The sequence below is a fragment of the Populus trichocarpa genome, chromosome 1 (assembly GCF_000002775.5).
Source record: "Populus trichocarpa isolate Nisqually-1 chromosome 1, P.trichocarpa_v4.1, whole genome shotgun sequence".
Classification (NCBI taxonomy): domain Eukaryota; kingdom Viridiplantae; phylum Streptophyta; class Magnoliopsida; order Malpighiales; family Salicaceae; genus Populus; species Populus trichocarpa.
Window position 1 is genome coordinate 26,552,243 of NC_037285.2, and position 22,562 is coordinate 26,574,804.

The 22,562-nt window shown below is 35.2% G+C and overlaps 4 protein-coding genes across 5 annotated transcripts; 2 read left to right on the forward strand and 2 right to left on the reverse strand.

The window, feature by feature from the left end:
- Positions 1-2,002: 2,002 nt before the first annotated feature.
- Positions 2,003-2,605, reverse strand: LOC7478543 (uncharacterized). Its single transcript, XM_002298285.3, has one exon. It carries the CDS (start codon positions 2,417-2,419, stop codon positions 2,141-2,143), a length of 279 nt encoding a protein of 92 aa, XP_002298321.1. The 5' UTR covers positions 2,420-2,605; the 3' UTR covers positions 2,003-2,140.
- Positions 2,606-6,526: 3,921 nt separating this feature from the next.
- On the forward strand, positions 6,527-8,491 carry LOC7468004 (cytochrome P450 86A1). Its single transcript, XM_002299784.4, has one exon. It carries the CDS (start codon positions 6,603-6,605, stop codon positions 8,136-8,138), a length of 1,536 nt encoding a protein of 511 aa, XP_002299820.4. The 5' UTR covers positions 6,527-6,602; the 3' UTR covers positions 8,139-8,491.
- Positions 8,492-8,691: 200 nt separating this feature from the next.
- Positions 8,692-13,983, reverse strand: LOC7478542 (probable anion transporter 1, chloroplastic). 2 transcript variants are annotated; one of them, XM_002298284.4, is made up of 10 exons: positions 13,470-13,983; positions 13,155-13,262; positions 12,916-13,071; positions 12,606-12,821; positions 12,149-12,358; positions 11,286-11,423; positions 11,047-11,148; positions 10,652-10,717; positions 10,322-10,406; positions 8,692-9,133 (listed from the first exon to the last, which is right to left on the reverse strand). In XM_002298284.4, exons 1-10 carry the CDS (start codon positions 13,848-13,850, stop codon positions 9,036-9,038), a joined length of 1,560 nt encoding a protein of 519 aa, XP_002298320.4. In that variant the 5' UTR covers positions 13,851-13,983; the 3' UTR covers positions 8,692-9,035. The 2 variants fall into 2 exon arrangements, with proteins under 2 accessions (XP_002298320.4, XP_024449645.1); XM_024593877.2 differs by having other exon boundaries at positions 13,155-13,276; positions 13,470-13,618.
- Positions 13,984-20,984: 7,001 nt separating this feature from the next.
- Positions 20,985-22,562, forward strand: LOC7478541 (uncharacterized). Its single transcript, XM_002299783.4, has one exon. It carries the CDS (start codon positions 21,173-21,175, stop codon positions 22,313-22,315), a length of 1,143 nt encoding a protein of 380 aa, XP_002299819.2. The 5' UTR covers positions 20,985-21,172; the 3' UTR covers positions 22,316-22,562.

Genomic DNA, 22,562 nt, shown 5'->3' on the forward strand with positions numbered 1-22,562 from the left:
AGTAATTCACATGAACCGTTAGTGAGAAATCTCATAAATTCATATTTAGGAGAGAATGGTTGCTATGTCTAGAGTACTAGCTCTAATTTTATGTTTACATAATTTTTCTATTTAACAGACAACCTATAAAAAAAAGAGGCGTAACTTATTATTTATAGGAAAATCTAAAAAACCTTATAAATTGATAAAATATCAATTTGTCTCTTGAATAATATCTATATATTAATTCATTATAATTTTAAAAATTAACTCAATCAAGTCCTTACTTGATTTTTCTGGATTGTCGCAAACCACAAGTCGTCTGATTACCCAGTCTCTAACGGTAATCCACACGAATTACCAGTGAAAAATATCTTAAATCTCTATTTAAGAGAGACGGATTGCTATGCCTAAAGTGTCAGCTCTGATTTTGTGTTTACTTAGTTTTTCTGTTCAACGGACAACCTATAAAAAATAAGAGGCATAACTTATTATTTATAGGAAAACCTGAAAAAACTCTATATATTGGCAAAATATCAATTTCCATCCTAAATAATATCTACATATTAATTTAGGATAATTTTAGAAATTAACTCAATCAAGTCCTTACTTGATTTTTCTAGATCTAAAAATATAATCCATGTATTGATTATATTATAATCCTTAATTTTTAAAATATATTTTAATCAAGTCATACTTAATTATATCATCTTAGTTTAATTTCTAACTAATGGTTCTTACTGTGTGTGCTTCATTAGGTTCATGATATGTTGATTCAAATATAAATTATAATTATAATTAAATAAATAAAATAATTTAATTTATTATCAGTCAAACAATTGATTAATTTATATTTGAAGATTATGTGCATCATCTAATAACATGTCATAATCTTCCAAATATTAGAAAAGTTATTAGTGGTTTAACTTAACCTTTCAGTGACCGATTTCTCAGTGTAATTAATATTATTTCATCAATAATATTCTGGTTTAACATTAAAGTATATGGTATGTTTGTCATATTTGTTCTCTACATGATAGTCATTGATAGTTTGAATAAGATTTGAAACTCTTTTCAAATCTCATTCCACTCTGGCCAAGAATTTCTCAATCAATACTATTTAAGAAAAGATGAAATATTTTTTTTAATTCATATAGGGTGATGAATCTTCTCTTGATCGCTTAAGTACCTTCATATAGTTCATGATATACTCAATGTCTGCCCTTATGTTACCTCCATTAAAATAACATGTAATAGGATCAAAGTATAATATTCTCTATATAAGATGACTCAGTGATCTCAAGTCTAAGGATCACCTATACAACCGTCACGTGAGCCTTTTCATAGACATAGATGATTTCTCCATATCAAATTTTCATGTGGTTCAATTCGGTGTACATGTCTTATAACAAATACCTATATATTAGTTCTAGGTTTCTTTTATACCACAATTTATAAGAACAACTGCTTCCATTCATAAGAAAATAACATAACATGTACTAGTCTTTACGGTTTTAATAAATATTTAGTATTTAAAAGAGCATTGACTATAAATATTTTAGAAACAATATTTTAATACAATAAAAATCTCATAATAATAACAACTTTATTTTTTAGAAACAATATTTTTTTGCAAATTATTTTTGCTCCATGAATTTTATTTATACTCTAAATTCATTAATCTAGTATTACATAAATATTAAAAATAAATAAAATTTATATATATATCACGTATAACTAATTAACTGAATGAGAATCATATTAAACCTAACATGCATATGTCAAAGGTGAAAAGCCCAGAAACATATATACATGATTAACTTCTCCTATCATTTTAAGGTTCTTTACCCGGTCCTGATACATATATGGTGATTTGCAAACTTATCCTTTACGGGCTAGAATGTACTGAAATCCTGGATATCCTAGGATGCTGCTATCTGTGTTTAAGTAATTGGTGTTCATTGGATTTTCTGGGGCATTAGCCTAATGATTAATACATATAATTTTCAAAGGACCTGTTAAGTGACTTGAAATGAATTCATAATTCTTAGACATGGAAGAAAAGAAACCAAAAAAAGTATGTAGTGTTCAAGAGATAGAAACATACAACTTAGAGTTCAAGAATCATCAAATGCTGACAGATAAAGTTTAACAGACAAACTTAATCATTCTTGGCAAACAGTCCACCAAAGCCTCCACTCTTCTTCTTCTGGGGGACAGCAACAGAGTTCTTGCGTCCACTGGCGGTGCCACCATTGTTCTTCCCCTCCACTTTCTTGAGGATGGGGTCAGTCTCATAGAACTGGTCTTCCTTTTGCAAACTCCCAATAATCCAGTCAAGAAGCCCTTTCTCCTCTTTGCCGCCCCCTGCTCCTTTAGCTGCTGTGGCTGCGTACACTCTAACAGAAGGAACAGCGAAGGCGATGGGAAGAGAAGCCATCTTCTTATCTTCTAGCACCCCTTGTTTGCTTTGATTTCTAAAACAAATGTGGAAGCAAGGATGGTAGTGGAACCAAGCTGTTTATATGGCTATGGTAGTATATTTTTCTTGGCTACTGGGAATGTGAATTTTTAGCCGTTGGATGGGACTTTGAGGGTTGTGGGAAGCGTTTGGAGCGCGAGCTCTCCACAAGTGGCTTATCTTCAACCCTTTTCTATTGGCTCTCGATTTTCTTCTCACAGGTGGAAAAAACGAAAGATGAGAAAAATAGGAGATATGGATAGAGATTTGACACGTGGCAGCATGATAACCCATGCAATTTGATGATTATTTGGTTTCTGCATTACCTTAAGATTCATCATCATCAGTGCTCTTGTGGCCTATCTCTGTCTCATCTTTTTGTATGGTTTTAACCCGTATTATTAGACCGGGCTTGCTGGGTCGGTTTAGGACGTGGCTTAGACTGAGTTTTAAAAAACAAATTAGAGTTGATTCTATTAAATCTGATGAACCAATGATTTTTTTACCAGATCAAAATTTATTTTACTCTTTTTTTAAAAAAAATCAAAATAATATTTTTTTAATTTTTTTTAAATAAATTCATATTATTTTAATTAACTCAGATAAAACCGTGTATCCATCGTAAGAGTCGGTTTCGGTTAGGTTAACAATTTTGGTTTTAACTCTCTTCTATTCTAATAAAGACCTGTTTTTGTAATGTAGAACATCCAAATATCTTGACATTTTGTTTGATTTCATCTACTAGGAAATTAAGGATTGGGGGAATTAATATTAAATGCTTACAAGTGTTATGTGAACTCAGCTAATTAGTGGCAGTAAGAAAAACCAATAATTTAAAAATTATTTTACTATATGAGCAAATCTTGATTATAAATTCCATATATTTTTTAGTTTTTATCCATAAAAATGTTTTAGTTTTTTTTAATCTAAATAATATTATTTCATTTAAAAATAATAATATATATAATATTATCGGAAGATAAGACCAAGTTAACTGGTTAATCCATGACCTAAAACCGTATAACAATTCTTACAACTATACTAATGTGAGAGGGTAGGCTGCGTAAGCCCGAGGGATAACATCCTGCATGGAGGGAAATATCAACAAAGGGCCCAAAAAGAATATATCAAAGGCTCGGCCTGTTATTAGAGCAGATAGATGGATCTTAGCCACAAAACTAACTCGAACAGATTAAAATTGAGCCTAATCACTACCAAAACCTTGAACAGGTCTTGTCGGAGTATTTTAGTCAGCTCCTTTTTCTTGGGCCTAGGGCCTGATTGTCAAAAAAACAAAAAAAAACAAAGAAATAACCATAAGATATAAAAAAACAATAGAATCCCCAGATGTAATGGAAACAAAATAAAAGGAACCAACTATATAGTAGGTAATTCAGTGATAAGAATTTGAGATTAAAAGATTTGTTTTTCCTGTAATTTCATGTTTGAGCCATGTGGTTGCTAATATGATGGTCATTGAAGACTTACATGATTGTTAACTTCAGGGCCCGTAGGATTAGTTAAGATACACGCAAGTTAACCCGGACAACCACGTTAATTAAAAAAAAAACAAGAATATCCATGGCGATACTTGTTCTGTCCAAGCTAGAAAGGAATTATTACTCGATTTAATTTGTGCATAAGAAGACATTCAAGAAGATAAAAAAATAATTCGACAAGTCATCCTTGGAGCCATAAGCAAAAATCGATACATGATGCAAGTGAGTCATTATCTCGACCAACAATAGTCAAGTAATAATAAATAATAAATCAACTAAGAAGAGATTATATCTTGATTAAATCTTATTACTTGTATTTTTTAATCTGCATATAAATATAAAATTAATTAATAATCTCAAGTTAATGAGCTCTTAATTTCTCATTGTTTGATTTTAGAGAATAGTTGTTTACTATGTATATTACATACAAGAATGTGTTATATAAAAATAAAAACATAGTGATATATATTAGGGGTGATTGTTTTTTTGTTCAATTCAGTTTTTATCAAAAAACAATAACCAAACCAAATTTTTTTTAAAAAAAAAAACAAACCGAAACCGGTTCAAACCGGATTGGCTCGGTTTTTTTTGTTTGGGTTCGGTTCGATTCGGTTTGATTTTTTCGGTTTTAGACTTATAAAACTGAACTGGTCGGTTTTTTCAAAATTTTAATCGGTTTAATCGGTTTTTTTTATGGTTCGGTTTTTTCAGTTATTTTTTTTTCTAATTTTCTCAGTTTTCTTAGTTTTTTTAGTTTTTTACTCATTTCTAATAAATATGAATGTTAGATGATTGAAATCCACTTTCTCACGAAATAATTGCCGATGAGTGGAAGTGCGAAGCATCACAAGGCAATATATTTATGAGCTGTTGATTCATTCTGAGTTGGGATGGTTCAAAGTTGTTGTAAAACCCATTGTTTTCTCTCTACAGTCTACACCGTATACAGCCCATATTATGCAGTGCCAAGAGGTACTGTACTTGTAAGTGGGTGATCTAACTCTGACTCTGGCCTTCTAATAAACTCAAGCAACATACACAAAATTAGTCTACTACTTCGGCTGCCTTCAATTGTTTTTTTTTAATCACTTTTTAGGGTCATTCTGCATTCCCGAACCAACCCCAAATCGTTGAGAAATAGACAGATGCAGCGACAGCTCGAGTAAATAAATATTACCCCCCTTTTCTCTTTCAGTTTATCTTGTATTATAAATTTGAATACAGTTAATTTGATCTCTAGGTCAATCGCTTGAAATCCAATTAACTGCATGAACTAAGCTATGGCTAGCTACCTAGCCAGTTGGCATTCATCATCGTCTTCCCTAGACCAGTTGTAAGTTAATGGAAAAGTACTTGACGATGACCCTTATGCTACTTTAGCAAGGAAACGCCATTTTCCCACTTTTTTCCGAGTTATATAGCCAAGTGGCTTGCGTTGGCAGTGCGCGTCCACAGAATGGTTGAGATTGTTGTGGAAATAGCAGTGGAGTGCGACCAATTAAAGGTAGCATTGTGTGCACTAAACAATTTTTCTTTCTGCAAACGGTCGATTTGGTTTGTGCGTAATCAAGGGTTGGACGTCTGCTAATATTCAAAGAGTTGGTGTTAGTTTTCCCTAAGAAAAGGCAACAGGAAACCTTTGGGCCCTTAAATTTCTCTCTCTCGACGTTTCGTCCTCTCGGGACTACTGCACTCGAGAGTCGAATCAACTTCCTTGCATGTCTCAGCTCTTGTTTTTCCTCGCGTCTGTTTTTCCTGCTTTTAGAGAAAGCCCATTTTTCTCGTTGCGGGTCAACCGTCTCTAACGACTCTCTTTCTAGAACACACACGTACGGTCGACTAATTAATGGCATGGGAAAGCCAAGAATATGTCACTCAAGTTTCTAAAATTAAGTGCGGTTTTGGACTGCTGTTTTCTTTTCTTTTCTTCATTTATTGCATCCTTGATTTTATTTTTGTAGTAGTGGTATTTACTTTTAAAGTTTTTTTTTTAAAAAAATATATTTTTATTTTTAAAATTTTATTTTTAATATTACCACATTAAAATAAAAAGATAATTTAAAACAAAAAAAACTTAATTATTTCAAAAAAAAACTTTTAAAAATTAACCACCACCACCACAATTCCAAACATTCAATAACATAATAATATATTTCATAAGAGATAAGTAATTATTGTCTCATCTGTCAAAGAAAAACTATCATTTTCTCAGAGAAGCCACCGTCATTCTGAGAGCAGAGGTGCTTGTCCTGTCTTTCTTGATAAATATTATCAAGAACAAAAAGTCGTCAACAATTGGATAAAAATATTCAAGCAATCCACATTTAGCTGGATTAGAAACTTGTTGGAGTCGGTTTCCAGGCACCAACGCTTTAACCAATGTCTAAGCATTTGGCAAATTGCACCTACTCGGATGACTAGAAATAGTAGCAGTAAAATTAAAATTAGTTTGCATTGCATGGTTTTCGTGTGCATTCTCTCGTACAGTTCCTATCAACCCAGCAACGACCTCGACGTAAATGCACAATTTTTTCCTAACAACTGCTCCTAAAACTTTCTTTTTATGCCAACCAATATATATAACACCTCTTTATACCATCCCTCTCATCATCCAGTGTCCACTGCAGCCGCCCCTGTCACAAATACAATACACCAACCTTGAGATGGAGACCTTGCCCTTGTTCTTCACCCTAGCAGCTGCTACTTTGGCTTATCTCCTATGGTTCTATCTCCTATCTCGTAAACTTACCGGCCCAAGAGTATGGCCTTTAGTGGGTAGCCTTCCATATCTCTTCATGAACCGTAGAAGAATCCATGACTGGATTGCTGGTAACCTCCGTGCAACTGGTGGTGCCGGAACCTACCAAACGTGCACGATAGCACTTCCTTTCTTTGCTCGCAAACAAGGATTCTACACTGTCACCTGCCACCCCAAAAACTTGGAACATATTCTTCGAACCCGGTTTGATAATTATCCCAAAGGACCCGATTGGCAAACTGCCTTTCACGATCTTTTAGGCCAAGGGATCTTTAATACTGATGGAGAAACGTGGCTCATACAACGCAAAACCGCAGCTCTCGAGTTCACTACTCGGACTTTACGGCAGGCCATGGCTCGGTGGGTGAACCAGACAATCAAGAATCGTCTATGGAACATTTTGGACAAGGCGGCTACAGAGAAGCTGTCGGTGGACTTGCAAGACTTATTGCTTCGCTTAACCTTCGATAACATATGTGGACTCACATTTGGCAAAGATCCAGTAACTCTCTCTCTAGAAATGTCAGATAATCCATTTTCTATTGCCTTTGACACGGCCACTGAAGCTACTCTTCAGAGGCTTCTTTACCCTGGTTTCTTATGGAGGCTGGAGAAGCTTCTAGGGATTGGAGCAGAGAAGAGATTAAAGAGGAGCCTCGAAGTTGTAGAAACGTACATGGATGATGCCATTGCAGCACGCAAAGAAAACCCATCAGATGATTTGTTATCTCGGTTCATGAAGAAGAGAGACGTTGACGGCAACCACTTCCCAATCTCTGTTCTGCAACGAATTGCTCTCAACTTCGTCCTCGCCGGCCGTGACACCTCATCTGTTGCTCTTAGCTGGTTCTTCTGGCTAGTCATGAACCATCCTGAAGTCGAAGCAAAGATAATCAAGGAAATATCAACTATACTCACAGAAACACGTGGAAATGATCACCAGAAATGGCTTGGTGAGCCTTTAGACTTTGATGAAGCTGATAAATTGGTTTATCTCAAAGCAGCATTAGCTGAAACACTGCGTTTATACCCGTCAGTACCACAAGATTTCAAATACGTAGTAGCAGACGATGTTTTGCCTGACGGTACATATGTACCAGCTGGTTCCACTGTTACATATTCTATTTATTCTGTTGGGAGGATGAAGAGCATATGGGGCGAGGACTGCCAGGAATTTAAACCAGAGCGATGGCTATCACCAGAAGAGGACAGATTTGATTCACCTAAAGACGGCTACAAGTTTGTGGCCTTTAATGCTGGACCCAGGACTTGCCTGGGGAAGGACTTGGCTTACTTGCAAATGAAGTCTGTGGCTTCTGCTGTGCTGTTGCGCTACCGATTATCACTGGTTCCCGGCCACTGCATAGAGCAGAAGATGTCTCTTACATTGTTCATGAAGAATGGGCTTCGTGTATTCTTGCATCCTCGTAATCTTGCATAGGAATGGTTTCCACATTATCAGATTTCTGGAGTCGCTCAACTTTGCATTGCTTGGCGTTTACAGGAGACAGGGCCAATACAGCCATTCAGTCACAATCATGGGGGCTTTACTGCCCATAATTCTGTTAAAGGGTCATTTTAAATTGTTTTTAGTTTTCGTCTTTAAATTCCTTGTTCATTGATGGGTTCAATCTACATACAGCTGCATCTAGATTGGAGGAGGGTATACGAGCCATTCAAAATTAGGAGTGATTGTCATGTAATGTTGTATATTCCATACCAGCGGATGTTGCTTTCAAATAATTAATTATGTGAATAGAAGATAAATTATACGCTTTAATTACTATTACTAAATCTTGCTTGCTTCAACATATAACGCTTAAGAATCTGCGAGAAATTTCCTACCCTACTGCTATGAGAGTTTTGTGTGCACTGTCACAAATCACAAAATGTAGATGATGCCAAAATATTTATAAACGGGAAAAGAAAGCCCTAATGAAATTTTACTTAATTAAATAATATAACTATAGGACAAAAAAAGAAATGAAGAATCATACTGCGAATACAAAACTGATTCATTAGGTATTGAATGTAACATTTACAAGCAGGGTCGGAGATACTTTACAGGTACATTCTTCATTGAGATGTATGCGACTGTTTCATTTGTGCTGGAGCCCCAGACATGCATGCAACTCTAAACTTGAGCTATATTTTGGCATTCAAAATCTTTTGCCAGTTCCTCAAGCTCAAGAATCCCGTATGAAATTTGTCTAGTTGTTCTTCAATTTAATCTCGTTCACAATTTCACCTTTTCCCATTCAATCATCTGAGCCTTCTGCATGCATTGGTTCGGGAATCACTGGGCTTGAGCCGTAACCTATGTTGGCTTCCATGAAAGTTAATCCAATATTTTCTCACCAGTTGAAAAGAGGTTCCAGACCACTGTACCAACCAAGTAGAGCCCAACTGAAACCTTGAAAACATCATCCCAAGAACCTGAGATGGCAACGAGGGAGAGAAGAAATGCACAAGAATCAGATGGTGTAAAATTCAGAGTGTAAAATTTCAATAAAGGTGGTGCAGGAATTGGCTGACGTAAATCTAAGTTTCTAAAGCAGACAAGAGCTTGAATTCAAAGGCAGCTGTTAACTAAGGCAATAAGAATCAAGCAGGGCAGCATGGCCATTTCTCTATTCTTTTTTCTGCATTCATAAAATGAGGGCCCTGTTCACAGAAGTTCTCTTATCAGAAAATTTAATGGAAGCCTTACTTCTAGCTTCTGACATTTTGGCACTCTATTTTAGAGATTGAAATAAATACATCACAATTTACAACTAGAGGGATTGAACCTTGATGCCCAAATAACTGTACTCCAAGAACGCAACTTCAGCATAAAATAGGCTACATTTTATGTCGAGTAATGCTAGGGGTGACAGTCATTAAATGGTCCTCAAGAGTAGGTCTTGAGTCCTCTCATGTTCTGAAGGGAACATGACCAGTCACATTGCCTAATTATCTAGCTTAGATGGGATTTTAAAAAAAATAGCAGGTAGTTTAACTTTTGTCATCTTTAAATACGCTATAATCATGCCCATTCATATGAATTTGATGGTTTAGATTTAATGAACATGACAGAACATGAGAGAAAGGAACATGAAAGAATCTGAATTCGAAAGAGTGAACCTGCCATATTATGTCATTAAATAGAAAACATTTCACCTTATTACAGGTTACCACATTAGTAGTGACATAAGTAAAACTGTTTGTTCCTACATCACAAAATGGAGGCAGTCCTTTTTTCTCCTTTAGCTTTATATGGTTTGTTGAACCTTACACTAGATAATGGAAGGCAACCCCTCTTCATCCTCTAGCCTATTAAAGAATTTGAATACGAGACCTCCAATTTGAAAAATCTAGGTTTTCACCCAAATTGTCCTCTTGAAAACTAGGACTTGATTCTAATGCCTTCAAAACCATACCAAGGGTAATTTGAACAAAAACCTCAAGCTTAAATAAAATCGATCCAAATCCAAGACCAGAATGACTAAGCTAGGAGTGACTTGGACAGCTTGGGCTTTGTAGAAAATTTCAACCTTTTAATAGCTTTTCTTCAAATATAGTATAGCAGATATTAGTGATTTAATTGTCTTACCAGCAACATAAATGCCAAGGATGAGTTCTTACCATGTTGCAAGATGTAACCAGTTGATGCAGTTCCAAACACCCCTGCCAGTACTCCAGCTGTATTGGATAGACCAAGCAACACTCCCTGGATGATAATTAGAAATAAAAAATAGGAACAATTAAGTTATCATTCCGAGGAAATAGAAGCAATGACAGCACAACAATACAACAGCAACAGCTATGCAACATCAAATTTTCCAGACCCCTCAAAAGGCGCCTCATGGTAGATGATTCATGACAGCAATTAAAACACAATTAATAGCCCCCACCACTAAACAAGGAAAATTTAGGACATCAACAGACAACAGCATTACAAGGATTGATACTCACGGAATATCGAGGAGCAATATCTTGATGGTTTGAATATAAACCAGACTGGGAAAATGCATCGGTTCCCTGTTGAAGAAAAAGAAGCAGTTAGTTTAAGAGCAGAGAATTTCGAAAAAATGTTCTCGTTTCAGTCAAGCAAAAAAGAAAAAGGAAAAATAATAAAACTCTAAACTGAAATTTCTCTCAGTCAGGACAACTGAACTCCATACATGGTCGCATAAATAGAACTTACAAGACAACCAAAAGAGCAGACAGATAAAATATACAGATGATAAACAGGGCAACCTCTTTGCAAGTTAATACATATACTGTCTATTTCTACTTAAATTTGAAAAAGTCGAATAGTGGATGCAAGAACTACATTAGTTGTTCATGTCTTAATGTAAGAAGCAAACCTGGCTGCATGCCATGCACAGAACAGCCATTGCAGGAGAATCAATGTGGCTCAGCTGAGTTAGGAAGAAGGCAGGGCCAAGAAAGCCAATTGATTGCATGATCTGCCAAGGAGGGCAAAGTGCATTAATGAACAAAGAAAAAACATGAAATTAATAGTGCTTAGAAGCAAATAAAGCCGAGATAACGAGAAAGAGAGAGAGAAAGGGACTGGTGAATTTAGCATCGCCTTTAGTGATACCTTACGGACCGTTGTTACAGATAAACCTTTGCTTACAAGAGTATCTGCAATCCACCCTCCCAAATTTGCAGAAAATGCCATTGTAAGCCAGGGTAAGACACAGAAAAGCCCAGATTCTGTAAGATTGAACTTCAAGACCTGTATGGCCAAAAGGAAATTGCGCTCAGCGGTTTTAACAGTAGAAAGGTAGCTTTTGTAAGCAATGTAATTGCAAGGCTGCAAGTGTCTTCTACAATTTGTCAGCAAGATGATAGCAAAACTGCAAGTCAAAGAGACAGTAGCATGTACTTCCGTGTTTCAATGTATCGTTAACAGAATTTGACAAGATGGAGGTTAAGGTACAAGATTGATTGAACTGAAAATAAAAGGTGTATCTTATAACAAGTACCTTTTTATGGTTTAATTCTACCTGTACCTCACATTTTACAATGTGAGAAGATAACATCAACAAGGTTTTTAAAATCCTAAGCCAATCCACAACATTAAAGGGTGGCCTCATATCAAATGATTCACTTGACATAGTAGTTTCAAGGTTAGCCATCCAATAGTAGCAAGTCAAAACACCAACAAGTTTCTCTTTTCATGCAAGTGATACAAGGTTTCCCATTGATTCTCGCCACTTTTCAATTTATGAAGATCTTGACAGTACATTATTTGTAGCTAATGGTTTCTAAGTTGACTTCTCTACCCATTAGCAAGCTAAGATAAAATTACTGACCGCTACTCATGCACAACAAGAATGCGGTCCAAATGTCACACGAAGAGTTTTAACTCTGAAAATTCACAAGATATCATATAAGATATATTTTAAATGATACAACAGACCCAGATCATGCAAGCACATGTTGGAAAGAAAGACTTACTTGGTTATAATATGTTGGCATCCATGTAAGAAGAATAAATGTACCCCAGTTATGACAGAAGTGGGACACTATCAGAGCCCATACAGGGCCTTTCGACAAGATCAGTCCCCAAGGAATCGATTTAACAGGTTCCTTGGAAGAACTGTTCGCAAAAATCAACTTCTTTTCTTCAGGCCGTAGCTGAGGATCATCAAGAGGTGAACTGTGTGCCTATAGGTATAAAGAATGAAGAATGAGCATCTTGAAAGGTGACACATTTTTTTATAGGGGAAGAGAACCCTTAATTAAAAGCAAAATTTAAATCAGAAATTAAAGTTTTCATGGACAGAAAAATTAAAGGCTAAACAAAATTGTAATAGGAATGGAATTTGAATCTACCATCTCTGTCCAAAAGTTGAAAAGAAACATGCTAAATGAAAATAATGATAGTCTACAAAGTACAACCAGCATTTTTTACCTTACTGAGCCATGCAGCAAACCAAACTGTTCCTAGAGAACCGAAGGAGTAAAAGACCGATGGCCATCCAAACTGATGTATTAAGAATGGTGAAAAGCCCAGGCCAGTGACTGATCCAAGGTACATCCCACTATACACAAGCGCTAATGACCTACTCCTCTCTGATACAGGAACCCATTTGGACAGAATGGTATTCATGGCAGGCATCGCAACCCCCTGAAACAGCACCAAACTAAATTAAACAAACATCCACTGTAGAATATGACAAAAACGCTTGTTTGTCAATCAATAGTTTAGCTAAATAACTTACCTCGCCAATCCCCATGAACGCGCGAACAACGAGTAGGAAGGGCAATCCAGCTTTAGCAGCAACAGGAGTAAGAGCCGTGGCAATGGACCACCAAATGACGCCAAATCCCAAAACCCTCTTCCCGCCCACTGTGTCCGCCCAAATGCCACCAGCAATCTATCAATCATAACAAGAATATAAAATAAAATTATTAGTAAGCAAATGTATAGTAATCTAGAGAGAGAGCTTGTTAAAGTTACCTGAGTGAGCAGGTAGCCCCAGAAAAAAGAAGACTGAATCAAACCGACAGTGGCTGGGTTCCAATTGTACTCGGCTGACATTGGTAGTATTGCAATGCTCATGTTTACCTGATTAACAGCATCTGCTCATAATTTACTTCTTAATTACTCCAGAAAAATTAAAAAACAAATTATGAACTTCAAGAATTCTAATTTTTCTCCATAGTCAGAGTTAAGAGTACTGTTCTCTCCTCTTTATGATAATTCAACATATAAAGGAAAATCAAAGCAGATATGAAAGAGACGAAAGAGACGAAAGGAATGACAACAACGTACTCTATCCATATTGCAAAGAAGAAAAGCCGAGAAACAGAGAATCACAATGACCCATCGTTTAGGGAACTCTTCCCACCACGGCACCGTACTATCCAGACCGGCATCGTCCAAAGCATCCTCCTCCAACTTCACCGATTCCGGAACCGACTCCAAGATCTCATACCTATCCGACTTAACATCAGCATACACCTTCCCCGTCTCACCCCGACCCGAATTCCTCACCGAGACCCGAAAGATACAGCACCTTTGATCAGTGCGTAACCGGACTCGGAAATTAAGCGCCTCTCTAGGTCTTTTAGGGCACGAGATATCGGGAAGTGATTTTAGAGGGCGACAAGGACGGTCGGTGAAAGAGTAGAGAAGAGCTCTAGTAGTGTTCATGGCGCTGGTGGTGGTGGTGCTGCCGTGAGGAAGGGAGATTGTTAGTGCTCCTTCACCACATTTCAGATAGGGAAGGAGAGCAGGATATTTTGAGTTTTGGAGGGAGGGATATTTATGGGGATTGGTGATTGTTTTCACATGTGGCGCTGTGTGATTGGAGAGGATTGGATGATGAAAGGGCGGGGAGTTTTAACTCTTAACAGAGAACAGTACAGTTGGTCGCTGGGTTATTTTGTGGGCTGAGCTAACAATCAAGTGTAGGCCCATTAGTGATTTGCTTAGTTTTGATTTCGACGGGCTTCGGTCAATAGAAAGTTAGAAACCAATCTAATATCAATGATGGGCTTAAACTTGGGTCCAAGCTTCAAATGCTAGAGTCGTTTACTGTGGGCTGGGCGCTAGCTCCAGCTTCAAATATTCTCCCCTCGTTGTTAATTAATTAAAGCTTACAGAAGGAAAAATGTTATTTATATATTTTTTTAGTAGACACAGGGAAAATGTTGTCAATGACTTGTCCTTTTATGATACAGTAGCTCAACCATTACTTGATTGACTCAACTTCAACTCTACACAAATAAGTTAGTTCAGAGCTGAACGATTGAAATATTTTATCCACGACTTATTAGTTTAATATAGCTTAGGAATATATTAAACTAATATATAGTTTATTCTTACATTTGATCAAAAAAAAAAACAAAAAAAATATAGCTTAGGAATAAAATGGTCAAATCTGGATAATAGTCTAACATGCATGACCTTGATAGAATATCAAACTTAACGGTCTAGTTTTTTTAAAAAAACTTAATATCCTTAAGTTCAGTTATATGCTAAGCCAAAATATTTATAAATCTAATAAGATATTAGACTCAACCCTCTTTTGGGCTCGGCCATACATTAAACTCAAATATTTATGGGTCTGGTAAGATACTGAAGTCAACTCTTTCATGCTCGGCTATATGTTAAGCCTAAATACTTATGAGTCTAATAAGACGCCACACTCAAATCCCTCAAGTTCACACCGGATCTAAGTGCATGTGGATCTAACATGATGTTAGACCCTAGGATAATCATTCTCATACACCCCTAAAAGTATAAAAGTTTTATAAGAACCGACTATACTTCAATCGACATAAATGTTATGATAGGGTTATTCTCATTGATATTAAATGTTGTGTACGAAATAAGGTATAAAAGTTTTTTATAGCTCTATTGTTTATTCATTAACAACAATGATGTGTAAGGGTAATTCTCATTAACATTATTGTTGTGTAAAAGATATTTTCATGAACATTAGTGTTGATGCAATGAACTATTTCCTTACTAAGATATTCAAGAAGAAAAAGCTTTTGACTTCTTAAGCAAAACAACAAAGCTCAAAGTATAAATGCTATAAATATCCTCCAAACTGTTAGATAATAATATAAATCATATATTGAAACCTCACCTAACAGCTTAAACTATTAGGTTAAGATGGTTCTTTGACATGGTATCAGAGCCTTGATGACTAAGCGGTCTCGAGTTCGAGTCTCACTATCCTCATTTACTTTATAAAAATTAAGTACAAGATAATGTGAACTTGTGCAAGTTTCAAGCTCAAAGGGCTTTCGCTTGAAGAAGTGTGTTAAAGAATAATATAAATCATATTTTGGGATCTCACCTGACAGCTTAAGCTATTGGATTAAGATGGTTCTTTGACACGAACCACCCAAGTAAAAGAATTTATGATATTTATTCTCTTATCTTACATTCTAAAAGCATTTATTACACAAAAAATAAAAGCAAATGTTATTGTTTTTAGAGTTTAATGCTCTTCCCTTCAGTTAGTACAATTTCTTACTTTAAATTCATTTACTTAATTATTGGAGGATCTTTAAACCCTACAAAAATAGACTATTTTGCAAGAACTGAGAATTCTACCACTAATCCTCTACTTTTTCTGTATATAGAAATAAAATATTGACATGAATATATCATCGTCTATTTTTTAAATAACCAAAAGCTATTCATGAGCATATTTAATCCCGGGAGATCATCTAAAGCTATACTACTTAAAATACTTTATTTTTTAGTTATAGTCTTAAAAATATTGCTCTTAAAGATATTATTTTTATTCTTTTCATATAAGATATGATTTCTGGAGATAAAAAGTAGTCCTATTTATTATAATGTTTGGATATCACAAACATAAAACTTGTATATATCAATACATTCAAGAAACTCAAAGCAAGCGTAAGTGATAATTGCATGCGCTAATATATATAAAGCAACAAGATATTTGCTTTTAATGCATATGTAGTGTTACCTGCAGTATGATCTTGACCAAAAAATTAAGGGCGTCCCGTTTCAAAACAGTTGTACAAATGACACAGTACAATGAAGATCGATCATTAATCTTGACACCCAGGTGGGTGCCCGATTGTATACTTGAGTAAAATTGATTGCTGAAGATTAGGACTCGGAGAAGGATCGGAATTTGGGCCAAAAATATGGAAGGACAAAGGACACATTTGGAGATTTTAGGTGGCGATTAACCAACGAGGAGAAAGGGGTGCTTGTAGTAATGAGCAAAAAAAAATCAAAAAATCAATGAAAGCAAGAAAATTACAAAAACAATAACTGAAAAAACTGAACTGTGAAAAAAAATTAATTAAACCAGTTAAAATTTAAAAAAACCTACTTGTTTGGTTTCGGTTTTATAAGCTCGAAATCGAAAAAACCGAACCGAACCCAAACTGAAAAAAACCAAAACCAAACTGGAAAAAAATCGAGTCAAGCCGAGCCAAGCTGAAAAAACCGAGTCAAATCGAAAAAATCAAGCAAAACCGGAAAAAACCGGGTCAACCGGTTTTTGTTTAAAAAAACCGAACCGAACCAAAATCGGTCGGTTTGAACCGGTTTCGGTTCGGTTTTGGTTTTTTTAAAAAAATTCAGTTTGGTTACTTTTTTTTTATAAAAACCGAATGGAACCGAAAATGATCATCCTAGATGCATGTATTTAGAAATATTATAAATTATATTTTGAAATTTTATTTAATAATTTAAATTTTTTAGTTAAATTGATTATTTAATATGATCTTAGAATTTTAATAACCAAGTAGACATGTGTTTTAATTTTAATATTTATATTTATTTAATAAAAATTAAATATAAAATGATATGAGTTTATGTAAATTTTAAATTTAAAAATATATATTAATAAATAATATAAATTAAATTAGTAAATTAAATTAGTTGCTCCACAATCAGCAATCAAGAAGAAGAGAAAACTCTGCAACGCTCTGTGAAATATAATTGAGAATTGAATTCTTAGAATAGACTTTGAAATGAAACATTTAGTAAGGCATAAGCAAGCATCTTATCAGATAAGATCGTGTTGGATATCTGTCCGCGCTTTGTCCACATCATTTTGCCGGCTTGGGTGTGTGTAGTGAGAATAAGAGCATGGGTGTGTGGAGCCCACACGATAGCACTGGGATTTTTAACACATATTTTTATCTTAAATTAAAATTAAAATGGTCACCAATCAACCTAGAAAACCATCTTTAGTTATTATTCTAGAACATTGTCGGCATCTTTCTTTTATGAGAGAGACTGTTGGGAAGAGAAGTGAAGAGTAAGGAACTAGGAACCAAGGCTCCGTTTTTTTTAAAAAAAACAATAATAATAATTATTATTATTATTATTACTTGAGTCAACGAAATGCTCAAAGTCAATTTTAATCACTGACCTTCTTCTTCTTTTTCTTTTTTTTTTTTTTTTCCTGTGGGGGCATCAACATGCTGTAGATGCTGTTGAACTGTTGAGTCTGCCCGGTTAAAAATGCTGTGCACACGTAGTTTGGAGGGGATAAGATAATGTGATAATGTGATAACTGATAAGAAGTTGTTTTTAAAAAAAAATATTTTTTAATTGAAAATATATTAAGATAATTTAAAAAAAACAATCAATATTAATTTTAAAAAAGATCCAAAAACACTTTAAGAAAATAATTCACTAAATTTCAACATGCTATAGATGCTTTTAAAAAATACCTTTGATCAGATTTTGAATTAAAAAAATAATTCATTTTAAAAAAAATTTAACATGATGTAGATGCTTTAAAAAAAATCCAAAAATACTTTAAAAATTATTTAAAGGAATTTTTTTAAAATTTTTTTGATGAAAAACAGGTGGAACTTCAATTCCAAAGACTTGGAGATTGTTTGGAATTGTGTTCAAATAATTCACTAAATTTTGAATTATTTTTTTTCAAAATTATTTTTATATGTTTTTTATTATTTCAAGTTGCTGATATCAAAATAATTATAAAAAAATTAAAAAAATTATTTTAATATATTTTTAAATAAAAAATATTTTAAGAAATAATTTCTGCAACCCTTCAAAAACTATTAAAACTCACAAATATAATAATTTGATTTGATATCCAATAAGCTAGTTTAAGGCGACATTTATCAAAAGGTTATTGATGTTGTCAGCGGCATAAAGCTTGTTCCGAACTCACTTGAGAGTCTTGGTCTCGATGATAGCTATTTGTCACCGCCAGCTGCTTATGATCCTCTTTCAGTTTTATTAATCAGTCGAGAAGGAAGAAACATAATGATATCAATGACTAATGTCGTGTCACAACCCAGCATTTATTCTATTTAGCCTGACAACGATGGTAATGAAGCTATCTATCTATCACACGCGATGATTTTTGTGAAGGGTTTTAGGATAATGTGTTGGACACAAAAGCTTTTTTATTTCGACAATGCATGCATGATCATAATCAAATTGATACATGTTTCGACCATACTCTTAAATTTGACTGCTCTGTCTACTATAATTTTGAGTGTTTTTTTTAAATAATATAAATTATATCATATTATTTAATCCAATAGACTATTAAATTGAGATGGTTTCTTAATATGATATTAGAATCTTGATGATCAAGTGGTCATGAATTCGAATCTCATCCTCTCCATTTATTTGATAAAAATTAAGCACAAGGTAATATGGATCTATGCAAGTTTCAAGCTCAAAAAGCTTTCACATGAAATGGTGTGTTTGAGAATAATATAAATCATATTCTGATATCTAATTTACCAGTTTAAACTATTGAGTTGAGATAGTTTCTTGATATTTTATTATACCTTTTTTTTTAATATTATATAGAGTTTTCAGCTCCTAAAAAAAAAATGGCTATGTAAATTGTACATGATTTTACCCATTCAAGAAGAAGAAGAAGAAGAAGAAGAAGAATGATTTTGCCCATATCTACTCGATATTAAAAAAAATTAAAAAATTAAAAATTTTTAAAAGCAAATTGATTCCTGCAAAAACAAAGACACTGTTAATAAACGTGAGACACGGAGGAATCAGGAGAATATTTATCGGCCAAATAAAAAGATAGTGCTGGCCCGCTTCAAAAGCAAGACAGTCCTATCATGTGGCCCACATAAAATCTTGGCTTTGCCTTCCTCCAATATATCGCGAGTTGAGGGGAAGGAAGCAAAATAAAACAACATTAATAATAATAAGAAAAAACACCATTGTTACTGCCTTCTGCAGGAAAGACGTAAGAATGGCTATCCAGCACCAACTTTGATATTTGTGTTAAACCGAAAACGACCCGTCAACTAGCTGGGTTGGTTTCTGTTGTGATTTTGAAAGATAATGTACCTGCCCGATTGACCATCGAAGCAAATCAATACCAAGTTGTTATCATGGTTTAGCTGACAAATTCAGCAAATTATAACATACTTTGGATTCAATTTACTTGGAATTACCTGCCTCTTTGACGACTATGTGTTAGTTGAATATCTAGTGCTAGTGCAACGTTGTATCAAGCTAATCACGGTTGCTTTCTCTGGGTCAGCTCATGCGGAAAAGTTAACCTGATTACCTCCACTTACCCCATCACACTAGTTCTTTCAACTGTTTCTGGGTATGATTCAACTATGTAATTGGAAGTTTCAAGACAAAGTTGCTCACACACTGAGGGGCACTAATTAAAATAACTCTCTCGAATATGGATTTTCTGTAAATGACTCGAAAAAACTTTCACAAGATTAATTACTTCTTAAGATTCTTCATTTGATATTTGGTCACTGCTGCTTTTAGGACAGAGGAGATTCGTCGTTGCTATTGTTAAAAATTGTAACTAAAGGCTGAGCATCTGCAAGAGATCATGTGTTACGTGGTCATATACATGCTATATGCAGAACTATATGCATTGGATTCTCCTTGGGAGCAGGGGAAGAGCGGCAATATCTGTGTTCATAAACAAATTGTGAGGAATCGATCGGCACTCAAATTCATGTTGTTACGATCTGTAAGAGGCAGAAAGAAAATATACAAACAAGATAAGTTTGTCTGCTTAACGAGGAACCCCTGCACGTGTGGAGATAGCCACGTTCATCTCTTATCTAGCTAGGAGTTTGAATTACGCCTCCGATAACAATAATAAGATGCCATATATCAGTATTTGCAGGTGCAGTTGCATCATCAGCATTAGAGGACTCCACATGCCAAGCCCGCCTTTCTTGCATCCTCTTAATAATTTCTCTAATGCTCCGTTATTCGATATAATTTGCCCTATCTCCTCACCGATCCCGAGAGAAAACAAGGTCTCGATGTTTATGCACCTCGCATACACCCATATCAACCTTAATTACCCCGGCAACTACTTTGCAATGCTGGAAATTGTTCTTGAGGATGATGTTAATAAGAACCAATTCCATCCCATCCCATCCCATACATATTTGGTGAATGAATTTTTTAGGAGTTTTTTGGTGATTGTGTTTTAAAATATTTTTTATTTAAAAATATATTAAAAATAATTTAAATTAAAAAAATCAAATTAAAAAAAGGTATTTTGACTGCTGACAAACACCGAAATAGAGTGTACAACAGTAATATATAGATGGGAAGAAAGCCTGGATAAGATTAACATTTTTCTTGGAATTATTGGGAGTTACTTTTCGATAAAAAATGATTTCAACTGAACTCATCTGTAATGATATTTTCTGCTTTAATCCCCATTATCATCTCAAAAACTAGAACGATAAATTATCATGTTGTGCCCCACACATGAAATAAAATAATAAATATGACAATATATGCCATGAAGTTGCGTTCCACCTACTCTTAACTTTATTCTTCCATGCCCCCACCCTTGATGTCAGCTTCCTCTACATTCATTCTTTCTTTCCTTTGCTATGCTATACTTTCTCCCTTGCTTCTTCCATCATTCCTTCTCACATGACTCCCCCTCTCTCTAGGACAGGAATGCCGATGTCCTGAAGAATTACCAGAGCTCAAGCTGATTCCAAAATTAAACAATGGCAACCAATAGAGGTTTAGTCTTCAACAAATTCCTCTCTTTCTTTATCCTTCTTCTCCATCTTGGTTGCTTTATTTTCAAAGCCAAATTAGATGATCGCCATCCAGCCAAGAAACGCAAAAAAGTCTCTCCTCTTGCTCCCATTTCTTCTTCTCATTCTCGCCTAAAACCCCACAAAGCTCTCTCTTCCTCTTGGTCCTACCTCAAAAGCATTTTCTCTGGTAAAACGTCCAAAACCCAAACTCAACCTGCAGCTCCGACCCTAACCTCAGCAAGATCATCACAGCAATCCATTGTCTCCATGATCCTACCTGATCAAACTCACTTGTCCGAACTTCCACCAAGGAAAAAGTCAACTGGGTCCTGCGAAGAACCCGACATCTCAACAGACCACCAATTCTTTCCTTTGAGAAATGATATTTTTCCATGCACAGCTTGCGGTGAAGTTTTCCAGAAACCTCAGCTTCTTGAACAACATCAAGCTATCAAACATGCTGTCACACAGCTTCTAGACGGTGATTCAGGCAAGAATATAGTCGATATCATATTTAAAACTGGATGGTCTTGTAAGGAGAAGAGCCCAGAAATCCGTAGGATTTTGAAGATCCATAATAGTCCAAAGATATTGTCAAGATTTGAGGAGTACAGAGAGTTTGTCAAAACCAAAGCAGCGAGAAACAGTCCTATCAAGAGACGAGATGAGAGGTGCATTGCTGATGGTAATGAGCTCTTGAGGTTTTTCTGCTCAACTTTTATGTGTGATTTAGGACTGAATGGGGATTCTAGTATTTGTAACCAGCAATATTGCAGTGTTTGTGGGATAATCAAGTCTGGTTTCTCACCAAAGATGGATGGAATCTCTACACTGTCTACTAGCTGGAGAGCACACATGGCGTTCCCTGAGGAGATTGAAGAGGAGTTCAAGTTCATGAACGTGAAACGGGCTATGCTAGTCTGCCGGGTCGTGGCGGGTCGGATCGGGTGTGACTTGGACGAGGATATAGACAAGCAGGATAGTGGGTCTGATTCTGTCCTGGGAAGAGGTGGCAGTGGGATCCACACGAGGGTGGACGAGGAGGAGCTGTTGGTGTTTAATCCAAGGGCTGTACTTCCCTGCTTTGTTATTGTATATACTGTGTGAGTGTGATCATGGTAATAGCGTCTGATCCCTTCTGCTTGTGTTTTTAATTTTGATGGATTTGTTAAGCGTGATGTGTGGTGGTGATCATGGCTTTTGATTTTACTTTCTTACTTGATCCGTGACTGTGACCAAAACATGGTCAGTTGGTCTCGACCCCATTACCCCAGAGAGTAGATGCTGTATAATGTTAGTTGCGGATTAATTTCTCCTGATTTGCTTCTGATTTATTATTATTATTATTATTATT